This window comes from Ruditapes philippinarum, unplaced genomic scaffold (genome assembly GCF_026571515.1).
Source record: "Ruditapes philippinarum isolate M1 unplaced genomic scaffold, ASM2657151v2 ctg4707_1_1_1_1, whole genome shotgun sequence".
Lineage (NCBI taxonomy): Eukaryota > Metazoa > Mollusca > Bivalvia > Venerida > Veneridae > Ruditapes > Ruditapes philippinarum.
Genome location: NW_026865030.1, coordinates 1 through 15,120, shown reverse-complemented (window position 1 = coordinate 15,120; position 15,120 = coordinate 1). Strand labels below are relative to the sequence as shown.

The 15,120-nt window shown below is 33.0% G+C and overlaps 1 protein-coding gene across 1 annotated transcript; it reads right to left on the bottom strand.

Moving 5' to 3' along the window:
* Positions 1 to 2,210: 2,210 nt before the first annotated feature.
* Positions 2,211 to 4,203, bottom strand: LOC132727631 (uncharacterized). The gene is made up of 2 exons (XM_060713204.1): positions 4,179 to 4,203; positions 2,211 to 4,033 (listed from the first exon to the last, which is right to left on the bottom strand). The coding sequence occupies exon 2, from the start codon at positions 4,015 to 4,017 to the stop codon at positions 2,347 to 2,349; it is 1,671 nt and encodes a 556-aa protein (XP_060569187.1). The 5' UTR covers positions 4,018 to 4,033; positions 4,179 to 4,203; the 3' UTR covers positions 2,211 to 2,346.
* Between the last annotated feature and the right edge of the window lie 10,917 nt (positions 4,204 to 15,120).

Here is a 15,120-nt window from a genome sequence, read left to right as displayed (position 1 = left end):
GAAAACCTGTGTATCATAAATAAAACATTTATCTCCAGTTTTATTAGCAAAACATGACTTTATAAGATTAGGCAATTTCATATGAAAACCCATCACGTTCAAAATCTATACAAAGTGGTTGTGTAATCTTGTATTTTTCATAATTTGGTTTCCAGAGGAAATTATATCTTCAATTGTTTTATGCGTGTACTTATGAATTCTTTGTCATTACAAATGTTTGAACCGAGACAATAATAGTTATGAAACTTTGTGTACATGTTATATTGTAACATTCTATGAACCGAAACAATAGAGTTATGAAACATTGCGTACATGCTCTACATGTATTGATAACTGTGTATGTTGATTTCATCAATTTTTATTAACTTCCCTTTAAAGTGTTAAAGCTTTCCATTTAAACATTCTTGTATACAGTACAGCTAAATACGAGCGGTTAAGATCTACATATTTTCGGTCCTGACGTTAACACCCCTGTCCCCCCCCAAAAAAAACACACCCAGTCCATCATTTCATATTAAAACATGTACATGTAGTTAGATATTTAAATGATAGGGGGATTTTGAATTATTTTAACATTTTGAAGAGGTTAAAGCTAACAGAGTTATGACTGCACATACTGCATTTATATAACGATCGATTGGTATACCTTATTTCATCGTTCGTAAAGATTTTCATGTAGATTTTCTATATCTATGTATAAAGCTTTAAGGATTTGACGATTGCTTTTGTGCATCGACACATCTTTATACGAACATAGTGTGTAAGGATGACATTAAACATAAGATTGTTTTTTTTCGACCAACCTCAAAGAAGACGAGTTTAATGAATAACGCTGGTTAATAAATCAAACTGACAAATCACTGTAATATCAATCAATTAAGAAAACCGACGCATAAAACCTTTCCTCAATAACGTTTGACGAATGCAACACTTAAAAATAAAAACACAAACATCAATTTGAGGGCAGTACCGTCCTCTTAATGGTAAAAAACGCCATACATATAGTAAAGTGGATAATCAAAGCACAGAAGGCGCTGAATTTGTTTAAGTCTCAGAATGTCAGAAAGGTGAAGGTTGTGAGATTATAAACCAATTTGTTTTTGTTTAGTACCACCAATGTTGTTTCCAGTGTTATAACTGTAGTAAATTGATTATAAATCTAATTGCAACACTGATATTCAATTAAATGTTTATTTGGCTTAAATAATTAAAAAAAAGTTGCCTTCACTGGGATTTGAACTCCAGACCTCTCGCTTCCTTTAGCGAGCGTCCAAGGGGAAGTTATGAGGTAATAGCCTGAAGAAAACCACATTATTTTAAATTAGGCTTTGTAACCTTTATTAGTTTCGATACATTTTTGTTTACGGTTTACCTTTGGGTTTTTGCAAATAGGCACATCAGGGTCTGAAATTTCGCTACCATTATTTGTTTGGTCTGACGACCCAAACAAATAAAAAGTGGTTTAACTTTCCCCGAGCTTAAAATATTAGAGTACTAACCAGTTCTTGTGCAATATTCTTGGTTGCTCTAAAGCTCAAACTGACGACTTTAACTATAATATTACCTCTAACCTATGTGTAAACCACAGGCGGCAGTATCAGTGTTTGGACACCCCACCCCTATCTGCCCCTGGACCCCTACTACAACCCTGAAAAAAATTCAACACTCTAAGGCTTACTATAAGGTACCAAATACAAAACCACCGATGAAATTATATAAAAAAAAATTTTTTTCCACTATCAAAATTATAGTTATAGAAAGGTGTAAAGCCTACTATATGTCCATTTGCCAAACAATGTGGAACACGGGAAATCGTCGTTTCGGCGACTGAGGCGCATTCCGGCGGGATTTCGCTGCATCATTCATTAACATTAATAAATTAGTATTTTTTTAATTGTCGTAGCCATTTTGCAGTCTGATACCTGGGTTGAAATACGCGATCTGATTGGACGAGCCAAATTGGACGTCCAATCAGATCGCGTATAACACACAGGTATCAGAATCCAAAATGGCAATGACAAGTCAAAAATTACCTTGAAATAGAAAAAATCGATAGAATATTGATATTCATTGGACTTGAATTAAGTAAGCTGTGGAATTCAAGTTCTTTTTATTGATGTAAATGAATGATGCAGCGAAATCCCGCCGGGAACTTGATCTGCATCTACCCGACATTCTTTTACATTATTCGGAAAGTAAAATGTAACCCATTATATTGTAAATATATTAGATATATTCAAAGGCAGACATAATGTTTAGATTTTGTGAATATTTTGTAAAGAAAGAGGAACAAATAATGTCAAATAAAAGATCACAAATGGCTTTGCGTAACAAAGTTCAAATAACTTAGTATGTTGGAAATTCGTCTTTGGTAATTGACTGCTTATAGACTCGAACCTTCCTCTTCCAGTCCCCGATCCAAAGGTCCCCACCTTCATCAACAGCTACACTCAGCGGACCTGAAAGTCCATCTGCGTTTGCACTCAACAGAGTGTGTAAGAAATGACCTTGTGTTGAATAAAGATTTATTCTGTCTGACCGAAAGTCAGCGACATATATAATTCCCTGTAAATTACAAGCTACCCCTCGTGGAGCCATCCCGTCAGTTCTTAGTTTCGCTTTCAATCTTCCTCCATTATCAAACACAACAACTTCGCCGGAACTTGACTGGTAGTCGGACACGCACACGTCTCCGTTTGTATTGATCGCAATTTTGTACGGCATTTTCAAATCACCGGAATGAGGATCTCCGAGCATGCGTATTAGCTGTCCTTTCCAATCATAGACAACCACGTTGTTTCCCATACATAGATAGATATCCCCGTTTTCAACAACAGCTATACCTTGCGGGGTTTGTTTACATGTGAACAATGTTTGCAGTTGGTGCGATGCATTTAAACACTTGACACTAGAGTGACACGCAATAAGAACATTGCCTCTCTTATCAGATGTAATATCATGGACATCCTCGCCGACATCTAATGGTTGGTTGCTATTACCAGATTTTGAGCAAAGTTGAATATAATTTTGGAATCCAATCCATGCCTGTTGATTATTTATTGGACAAATACTGTGGACGGCTCCCGGGAACTGAAAAGTTCGACAAAGTTTAACACCAAGAGGTTGAGCCAGAAAAACTCGCACGCCAATTTTTCCCATGAAGTCAAGTGTTGTGTCGGATAAAGGCTTTGTTGTACACTTTATATGCACGTTCTCTTCCGAAATCTGATCTGAAAGTGTCATCAAATTTCTAACAGAATTATACACTGTTTTTTCTGTGTCATTGAAAGTTGTCGAATCTGCACAGTGTCGATGCTTGTTTACACACGCTTTCACGCGATTTATGAAATCTTCAACGATCTTCTTTTGTCTGACTAATTCAGTCGTGTGTCTGACTTTGCTTTCGTGTGCACTTCTAATCATAGTTTCGGCTCTTTTGTCGATAAGGACTTTTAATGTTTGTACGTAGTCTTTTATTTTAGCAACTTCTTTGTCTACATCGGTTTGTAACCTCTCTATCTCCTTTTCTATACCGCTCTGTCTATCCTCAAGGTTACACAACACATCAAATTCAAGCCTATCAACAAGCGCGTCTAGAGATTCCTCGATGACGTCACCGTTTTCTAAATTCTCGAAGATAAATTCGTCAACCGGAGGCCCATGCTTCTCGTCGGTTTCTGAGAAAGAGCCCCTCTCGGCGTCATCACCACCGCTTATACATACTGGACACCCGTTTTTCGATATTTTATGCCTTTCAAGACACCCTGGACAGAATGTATGCAAACATTTCAAATTCACAGCGTCTTTATCACATACCTGACACACGTCACATTCGGAATGAGTTGGCAGTTTTCGATACTGTCCCAATTTCGGTGATCTACATCTGTCGGAAGCTAAACTATCAGTACTAGTGTTAAAACATTGCGGAAAGCAATTTGGTTTTCCGCTTGTCGGAAATGATCGACTTAAAGGTATCCCCTTTTCGCCGTTACGTAGTTTTCTCACGCGTATATCCATCTTGCATAGAAACAATCTGCAATGAAATATAAAACAGTAAAAGAAAGGGTAAGTATTATAAAATCTGTGTTATCCAAATCTTACAACAGCTGCCGATGAGCAACAAGCGCACGCAATATGCAAATCTTATGTAGTTAATAAAATCTCAGTCAAATTCAGACCTTGAAACGCGGAGAAATTGTTTACACTATTTATGTAACAGATATTTCCATGCATCGTTGGCCCACGGCGTCTGTTTTGCCGACAAAGTACAGAATAAAAAAAAGAAATTTTGGAAACATGGCAGAAAATGAAAGTTCATATCAATATGGTGACGCTTAAATGTACTTAAACACCCTATGTTAAAATACAGATGGAACCGTTTTTTTGTTTAAAAGCTTGTTTACAATTTATCTTAACAGCTTATTAATCAAATTATCTTAATTTTCTAATACCACATTTTTTTTCTCTAAAATATTCAGACAATTTTTGTCCTTGAACATAACAAAGATATCGTCTGCTCTAAAATCTGGAATAGAATATGCCTGAGAGAATTTTAATTTCTTCATCTTACATCAACTATTATTTACGAAAAAACTACAAGTAGTACGTGCTAAAAGTTACAAGGTAGATAAATCAATATTGTCAGACCAGATAACAGTATAAAACTGTGGGCTTTGAAATAATTAAACTCTGAACGCCACTGTCTTCCTAGAACCAAGTATGCATACACTTCCCATGTCATCATAACCCTTGGTCTGCCGGCGGCAACTGATTCAAATGCGACCGGTGCAGACCAAAAAGCAGACGACTTCACTGTTCGCTTTACAGTCAATACTTATTGGAATAATTTGTACATAAAAAGGATGGATGACTTTGTTCAGATTGAAAGATGACCATGTCCATTTTAGGTATTTACCGTGGTAAGGGTTAAATACCTTTTAAAGTGTATGATGCAAAAAGTATTGTTTGGATTTAAAAAAAAGAATATTTCCAAAATACTTTATATGAAATAAATACAGTTATTTCTTGCCTTGAAGCTAGTGGCACATGCACAAAATTATTGCTAAATGGCTTTAAATAGCAAAATAATATGTACATGTATTTGGTTCCGGAACATTTTATTCTGTTTACGTACATTATTCATGTGTGTTCAATAACAGAAACATTCTATATTACAACATTTTCGAAAAACAACCATATAATAGTGAAACTAATATAATTTTACTGTTTGTAAATCTTATAAAAATATTTCATAAGATATAGATGTATACCCTTTAAATTTTCACAGATCAGACACGCCCATATTTAAGTAAACATTTCAGAGATACACGATAAAATGCTCTAGCTTGTGCATGTCGCCGAATTTAAGTGTCAACAATGGTATAATAGTGTTGTCTTATTATATATATTTGTGAACTTTAAATCGAATATCGCTTAACTATGTAAATTTGATTAAAGTTTCAAGGGAACGTAAAGTTAATTTATTTATGTTTGAACTGTAGTTGTGGCGGCGTTTCCCATTTAGCGCGTTTAGAGTTGAAATGGACTTTTTCATTATAAAGTAAGCGTTTAATATTGGCACATACTTTATTTTGACAGCAATCCAGATTCAAAACGTTACCGTGGATGTTTTGTCTAGAATGTATTTAAAATCTAAATCGGAACCAAAACTTTTCTTAATGAAATATATGATATTTATTCTGCAAGACAGCTCTGTCGTGAAGGAGGTACTCCTGTCGCCAAAGAGAGTACTCGTGTCGCCAAAGAGAGTACTCCTGTCGCCAAACAGAGTACTCGTGTCGCCAAAGAGATAGCTCTATGGGTATAGATTAAACTTTATATAATTGATTTATATGCAGGAATTTTCTTGCTGTTATTTGTTTTATTCTCTGCTGAAGGTCATTATCTATTTTCCTCACTGATGCACTTTATATCTCTTATTACAAAATAAAGCGATATAAACATGTGATAGAATAAATACTGAAATTGCGTGATCTCAAATCAGACATCCAGCAAACATGTGAACGTAGTTAATAAACATGGGCATGCAGGTGATTTAAACATTGCACATGTTGTATGTGCCGGCGGAGGGGTTATTAATATAGTATTAAGGCGAGGGGGGGGGGGGGGGCAAAATGATATGAAGAAGAAGAAATAGTTTACTTCGGCAACTTATACATTTACAGTAGCCCGTTACATAGAATATAATAATTCTGTATAGGAATCTTTCGGTGCCAACATTCTATAGGCTATTGGTACAACAAGTAAGGAAACGAAGTAACCCTTTGACTGTTTATCAGAATGCAGGCACTGTTTGCTTTTGCTTGTTTTAGATTTTATTCTTCAGGGTTAATTTACATCATAAACAAAGAAGTTTTATTTTTGTATATAACACGTCACAAGGTCAGAATGAATTATAAAATAAAATGTGAAGAGTCTTTCACCTAATAATACAGAATGAAATTTCATATTTGAAAAAGACACGAACAATATACAAACAAGAACACAGTATCTGCAGATCATTCTAAATGATTTAGTATGTCAGCGAGTTTGAACAGTCACATAGGCTACTTCTGTAAATAAACATATAGCCCATAAGCATATATAGCATTCTTCGATTTTCAATAACTGATGCAGAGCTTACAAAAATATAACAAGACAACATTATACCTTTAGTGACACTTAAATTTGGCGACATGCACAATCCCGGAAATACGGACAGAGGAGATTACATGAAGGAGGAAGTTCTGTTGTTTAGCAGAAGTGAAAGTATCAAACATGTCATTATATCCATAGAAACAAAACAAGTATATTTACATAATTATCAGATATGCATAACCTTGGATAATTACGCCAAGATTTTTTCAAAAATATTGGAATTTCAAAAGTAAGAAACTCTGACTAACTTGTTTATTGTTAGATTTACATAAAGACAAACCGTAAATATAACATCTCTGAAAACATTTTTTATGATAAAAAATGTTTTAAAGTTTATTGCTAGATCTACATAAAGATAAATTTTGAATAACTTCTCTGAAAACATTTTGTACGGTATAACGCACAATCTATTGTAAGAATGTCTTACCTATATTATGTAATAATGGCTATATACTATACATGTATATAGTTTAATGCCACATAAAGTAATGAACTGTTCAAAATGAAATTTCATTACATATGTCACACTAATATTAGACCATTTTCGACCTGATTATGCAGACGGCACATCAGTATAAGACCAAGAACCTTAATCAGAACATGTATTTAATGAGACCACACACACAATCCTTGTATGAAAATTTCATTTTTAAAATTTTACATATACATGTACATATATTTTTAGAAACTTTAATTTCAAGAGTATATATGCTAATGCTTAGAATAAAACCTTCCGTCACATATGTTGTGAATTCTACATTACAGCTTAATCTCTCAGTATTTTGATACTCGAAATCTTTTAAATCAACATTCGGAATCCACTAATCTCATGGTTAGACGGTGTAAAGAAAATAAGAAAGAAATATTGGCCTATCCTTTTTCTAATCTTGTAGTCTATTGCGTCATTCATGTACTCTATTCTCATTCTTTGTTTACATATTTTGATAACAACTCGGAATTTAATCAGTAGAGATAATCCCTGTATAATAGAATGATACTTAAGTTACAAATATTGCATCAGCAAATCATGAGTGTATTACAAGCAATTTTGAATTATTTATTCTGTTTTAAAGCGATATAAAATTATTCCTTCTGTTTTATAGACAATATTGAATTATTCATTTTGTTTTATAAGCGATATTAAATTATTCCTTCTGTTTTATCGGCAATATTGAATTATTCATTTTGTTTTATAGGCAATATTGAATTATTCATTTTGTTTTATAAGCGATGTAGAATTATTCCATCATTCCTTCTGTTTTATAGGTAAAATTGAAAATATTAATTTTGTTTTATAAGCGATATAGATTTATTCCTTCTGTTTTATAGGCAATATTGAATTATTCATTTTGTTTTATAGGCAATATTGAATTATACATTACGTTTTATACGCAATAATAGTTTATTCATTCTGTTGTATAAGACTAAAGCACTCTTGATTTATTCATTCCGTATTTAGAGCAATGTTGAACTGATTTACATATGTATCATAAAAAATAAAGCATTATTTATTTGATATCTAGACCTATAATCAATCAAGCATTATTTATTATACATTTTTTTCAGCAATCACACATTATTCAATACATGGTTTAATCAACAATCGTAAATAAATTATTTTATGTGATATCATAAATGATACTTTATCTGTTAAATATGATATCGGCAATCATGCATGATTCACCATATGTATTTTCAGCAATCATTTATCATTCAAATAATTTTTTTTTGGTATCTTAATACATTAAATAATGACTGTTATATACTAGGCTTATTGAAGCGTGAACGGTTTGACAAATTTTCCTAATGCAAGAAAATATCTCGATGTCTCTTTGACAAGTCTAATTAGTTGGACTATATGCAAATATGCATAATTCAATTTATTTATCATGTATTTTCATGTACCAGAATTAACCCATTTCTGATATAATACATGATAACTTGATTTATGTAGAATAAATCACCATACATTATTAATATTTGATGTATTATTTGTTTATTCACAGGCGTGTCGTGCTAAACCTATGTTGTTTACATGATGATAGGCATTGAACCTTTCAACTATATTAAATGAGCCGCGCCATGACTAAAAACCAACATAATGGGTTTGCGACCAGCATGGATCCAGACCAGCCTGCGCATCCGCGCAGTCTTATCAAGATACATGCTGTTCGCTATCAGTTTCTTTACTTGTAATAGAGTTGGTAAGCGAACAGCATGGATCCTGATCAGACTGCGCAGATCTGGATCCATGCTGGTCGCAAACGCACTATGTTGGTTTTGTCGTGACGCGGCTCATATCTTGAATTTTAACGTGAATGAAACGTAACGTTTAGATCTGTGTGTACTATAAAACGAGTCCAGTTTTGTTTAAAAAAGAAAGCATGGCAACATATGTATTCACATCAGAGCACATTCGAGTAAAAAGGATTGATTTAGAACGTTATTTCATACAAAATGTTAGAAATTACAAATAAAAAAACATAATAAATTTTGAATGATATAAAGAATCTAGTATCCCATGGCTATTCACAAGATAATCCATGGAATTTTTTATTAACCTTAACATTAGTGTAATTTGAGCCATGGCAACTTGGGGTCTGACATATTTCAATGGACGTTGGAGAAATTATATACATAATAAAACATACACTTCGATACATCAGTATTGCTTCCTAGCATTTGTTTGTTTTGTCGTATATACATTGATGAAATAAGTGTAACCATAACACCCAAGTTCGAATCTATTTACAGATCATTGAACAATATCAATCACTCTTAGACACTTAATCATCGGGTATACTTATGAACAAAAGAGAATATATGGAACTTTAATGTTATTATACCTCAGCATTTCATTCAGCACGAACTATTCGAGTTATTATACTTTTACCTATACAACCAACCGAATTACCTATGAATGACTCATAAACGAAAATATTGGCAGTTCAATAAGTCACGATTGCTTAAAGAAAATCCAACACAAGTCATGTTTACTGTTAAAAATTTGTGTTTTATAGATAATTATGGAACCACCTTATAAATTTAACAAAAAGAAGAAAAAAGTGATAAAAAATACGTAAATAATTATAAACAAATGGAAACTTACTATTACACAATGACTTCAGAAGTTAAAGTTTCAAGGATCCAAATTGTGTTAATAGAGCCAGTCTGTTTACAAATCCAACTTCGATAAATCGATCGCCTTCAGTAATAATTGTCATTTGAAGAGCACAACACTTGTCAATAACAAACACAGTATTTTAAATATCTGACATTTAACATTATTTTATAAATCATGTAATTTCATGCCAGCTTTGAAATGTCATTTAATGTGATACTATTCCCGACATTTTAGGAATTTCCACTCTTATAAATCCACTGCAAACGAATTTACGCAATTTGTAAACATGCGTGTTTTGAAATTGCATGTGTTTACCTGTACTGTAATTCCCAGTTGACCTACTAACATAGTAGATTTACAACGCTCGTGAGATAACTACCGCGGCTTTATGAATTAATTTCCTGTAGAAGAAAACCAAACTCGAGGTTAAGTATTTTCATTTGTAAACAATGAAGATAGTTTGCAAATCTTCCGTCTTTTTATTATCAAAAATAGGATGGGCTCTTCTTTTAATTTTTCAATCACCGTTATTCACCGTTAAAGACGCACTCTGAAAACTTGCATGAAATGGCGCCAATAATATGATTTTGATAGTTAAGGGGTTTAAACTTGAATAAAAAAGTCGGCCTTGGAAATAAAATACCTTTTTTTCATAATGACAAAGTTCAAACGGTTATTGAGAATTAGTAAACAGTCAGTCTAGTTCACAGACAGTTTAAAACAGTTTATAATCAATAAAACTAATTAAAAAGAACGGCCCTGCACATTTCTTTCTATTAATCATTCACCTGATCAAAGGGCAATCTCATGCATGTGCTCGTACGCTGTACATTTACACATGAGAATTGCAAAAAGAAATGTTAAAAGAAGAACAAGTAAATTGGTTTCCTGCGGGTAACATTTTTAATGATATAAAGATATTTCATTTAACTATTTTCAACATTGTTTGGGGAAAAACAACAACGTTTGTTGACAATAATCGATCAATAGAAAAAAAGGTCTTTTGAGACTGGTGACCATTGAAGACCGAAGACCGGAGAAGGTCGAAAATAAAACAATTATTTCTTTTTAAGAAAATGTTTAAATACCATTGTATGAATAATTCCATTGCAAAAAAGGAAAACACGCAAGTTTACGCAGAAAATATCTCTATTTATTATTGAAGCTGCCACTATGAATGTTTTAATTTTGTAGACTTTCACTATAAATAATTATTGTTTGTAAAATTTGAGATAGATAAAGAAACATTTATAATTTTCAAACACATCATGCAAGTTTTTTCCACCTTAAACGGTAAAATAATTATACAAATACAAATATCTTTATTTCTCTCAGGTCAAGACATTGACCAACATGAGGTAAATAAATACTAACAAAGTTTCGAGATACAAAAAAAAAAAAAAAAAAATAACATAAGCATATATAGTACATGTAAAGGGAGAGTACCTTGGGTACTTTTAACATATAAAACATGTGTATGTAATAAATTATAGAAAATTAGAAATATCACGTAATAGTTTTATGTTCTTAATTAGATGTAATTCGGACTAATTCCCTAAAGGTAAATCCGTAACATACCCGCAAACGGTATTTAGCTAGGTTTTCGAAAAGGTCAATTAACCAATCATGTACGGTTTACAAATCACATGCTCTTCCATGTACCGAAAACAGGTCACGTGCTCCTTCATGCCTTAAAAATTAAACGCGTACCAATACCCTGCGGTCTCCGGCCCGCAGGGAATAACTGATATGTTTTGTCCCAATCTGATTTTTTTATTTTTCAAATCGGTTTAAATAAAAGATAAAAAATACAAATGCCTGAGTTTAAAGAACGTTAGAAGATTAGAAAGAAAATAGAAAAGAAGAAAAGAGAGACAGAAGAAAATGTTGGTGCTGTGTCGATGATGATGACTGTGAACAGAACCTTTCGTTGTTTGCTTGTGCTGTGCTGTGTGTGGGGGTGGGAGGCAATGGGTAGGGGGATTATTGAATGACACTAACAAGTTCTTCTGTACTTAGATCATCACCTTTTTGTCCGGTGATTTAAACATGGCCTTACCAAGGAATTTATAATTTGCTATCTGTGCATTTTCCGAAATGTACTTTTATTTGGCATATGTATTGATCAAATTATCACTTACGAGTTACAAAAATGCCACTCAATGAATTTAACTTCAACGTTTATTTCAATTTAAGTTTGAAAAGATTTACACCTTTATGACCAACTGACCGATATTTCATTGAAGTTTTGTGTTTACATTCCGAGATTAAGGTCAAGTACTGGTCAATATGTCACATATAGTTTATCAAGTAGGTAAATATAGGTATTCTTTAAAACAAAAGTAGACACATTTGACGTTTATCGCTACAAAATAAGTGTATGTTATATATTAACATGACATGTTTGAGAAAGATTTGGCTCGTTAAGTTATATTTGTCCACGCGTATGAAACATGACCACTGCACGTGACAAATAAGGCGCAAACGTATCGGTCCCTATTGTTAAAACAAAACTGTATTGCGATTTATCGCAAATTGATCTTTAGATTCAATTTATATATACCGTGTACTCAACATTTCATTTCCACAAAATCAGGGTTATTTTTTGTATTCAGAAGACAAAAAGGTACATGCACAATTAAACACGCACGCACGCACGCACGCACGCACACACGCACACACACACACACACAAACGAATTGCTTTGGTAAGCTTCTAATATCAGATAAAGTAAAACACCTAACGGTTCTTTGATTGGCTTCGCGTCACAATTTCATAGAAAACGGCACATGGCTTCAGGCATCCTTTTTGTAACAAACACAAACGTAATTTCGGCTTTAATGGAAAGCAACTTGTTAGCATGCTCCTTTGGATGTTGACTATGAATTCATAACATGGATTTACTTGAACACAGTTGGGATATTTTAAAAATATATGATTACTTACCGTCCGTCAATTGTGTTTTCTGCGCCGACATGTATATACTGGTACGGCTGTCGACGCTTGAACTGCTGTCTGCCCATTTGATTGTACGGTGTGTGCCTTCAAAATAGTTATTATACTCGTTTAGTTTTAAACCAACTATTGTCGAAAAAATAGTTTTCAATTGCATGTACAAGAAAATATATTACAATCAAAATAATTATAATGTATAACATTTTATGGCAGTGGTGTGTGTAGCGACCTAAAGGGGGACCTCTGCGAGTTTGAGAGAGAGAATCTGTAATGCAAAGAATAACCTTCATAATTTGTTAATATAGTGCATTAACGGGTTAACTTTTATCCACATTGCTAGGAGTTAACTCGTTCCCCTAGCATGGAACACAAAACATGAATCTTATCCATGTGCGCAACAATATACATTTTAGGAAATGGTACTTCGAGTTTGAACTAAAAAGTAAATGATACGTGGTTTCGATAATTAATCTTGCATAATACAAAATCCTCTTCCATCAGTACGTTAAGAGTTTTGGTTGCAAATATGCTTAACAATTATATCCTTCTCAAGTCTCAATCTTTAAGGATTTTCTATCATTTAATCTTAAGGACCTTAAAGAAACCGTCGGCAAAATTTTATCGAACTAAATAAAGAGTTAGGGTTCATAAACCGAATCTGCTTTCTAAATGATAGATAATACAAGTAGATGGTCTGTACAAAAATAAATGTTGTCTATCTCTTGATTTTAAGATCGCCTGAATAAAGGCACACATATTCAGACAATGTTTCAGTTTCAAGGTTGTCTGTCCCTCTAAAGATTGTCTTTTATGTAAAGGCTTTTCACATCATAGGGTATCGTCTGGCCCTTTAAATACTGTCTATCCCTTTATAGTATTTCTGATATTGTTTTGTATAAATGAAAAAATTGAGCCGTGTCATGACAAAACCAACATAATGGGTTTGCGACCAGCATGGATCCAGACTAGCCTGCGCATCCGCGCAGTTTGATCAGGATCCATGCTGTTCGCTATCAGCTACTCTACTTGTTATAGGGTTTGAAAGCGAACAGCATGGATCCTTATCAGACTGCGTAGATGCGCAGACTGGTCTGGATACATGCTGGTTGCAAAGCCATTATGTTGGTTTTGTCGTGACACGGCTCAAATGATTAGTTTAGATTGTCTGCTTCATTAAAGTTAATACGCCTCTTTTAACACTGAAAAGAATCAGAAGCGCATGGTCTTTAGAAACAGGGACATCTTGCTTTTTTAAAATCGTCTGATACACTTTAAGATATTTGTCAAGCAGGTTGTAGAAAATTTTTTTTGTCCAATATCAAGGTATTTTACTATATTAATCACAATGCATAAGTGAAAGTTTTGAAAGCTAGAACACTGTTGGCGAAATATTTGAATGTTCTTTCATTCTGTGTCTATTTTAATCACTAAAATTATTATATCTGATTACACCCTGACTGACGAAAATACGTTTTCAAACATAAACTGCTAAATTGTTTATATAATGTCATGGCAATACTGAAGAGTTGATTAACAACTAAAGGGAGGCAATGCGAACAGTTGTTGTGTTGATACTATTGTAAAAGTATATGAATTACAACGCTGTCTTTATTTATTTTTATTGTGCACCTAACGATGTGATTCAACCACATTAGTAGTATAGGGGTCTCTTTAACGTCACGATTGCGCATGCGCGGCGCCATATTGGATTCTTTTTTTAGAATGACATCATCGTTCTATATTTAGAAATTCATTTTTAATCTCCCGGAAGTATACGGAGCTGACTCGTATACACGATTTAGGGCTTTAATCGCGGACATTGAAGGTCAGGTCCTCGGCCCTAGACGGGGAGATAACATTTCAAATGAAAATTATACACATGTATCCATAAAAAATATGAATAAAATGACTTACCTTTTAATTAGGACATTTTGTATTTAAATAATAGTCTGTATTATTTATATAACATTATTAATAAAAATAGTATTAAAAACTTAATTCAATATTAATATATTATTTCAAATGTGTTTTTCTATAAACATTCCAAATAAAAGAAAATGCGTTAGTAATAAGATATAATTGAAAACTGACTGACTAATTGATTCTTTATAATACAATGAATAAGACAATTAATTAATTTAAATGTGTTTCTTCATAAAGTTTTTTAACATATAACAAAATATATGAAATTAATTTTCAATTTAATTCGATATTATGAGTCAGTCAAATAATGTTTCTATATAAGATTATAATAAGGACTTTTACTGTAAAATAATTTAATAAATATTTACGTAAAATACATACATACGATGTTGACTTTTTGGCGTTCCGCAACGAAATGACTCTTTCAAGTTTTTTTGCATTCCTTAATATGCATGACCTGT

Coding starts and splice junctions, on each gene's coding strand:
- LOC132727631 (XM_060713204.1), bottom strand. CDS start 4,017: ATGGATATACGCGTGAGAAAACTACGTAACGGCGAAAAGGGGATACCT.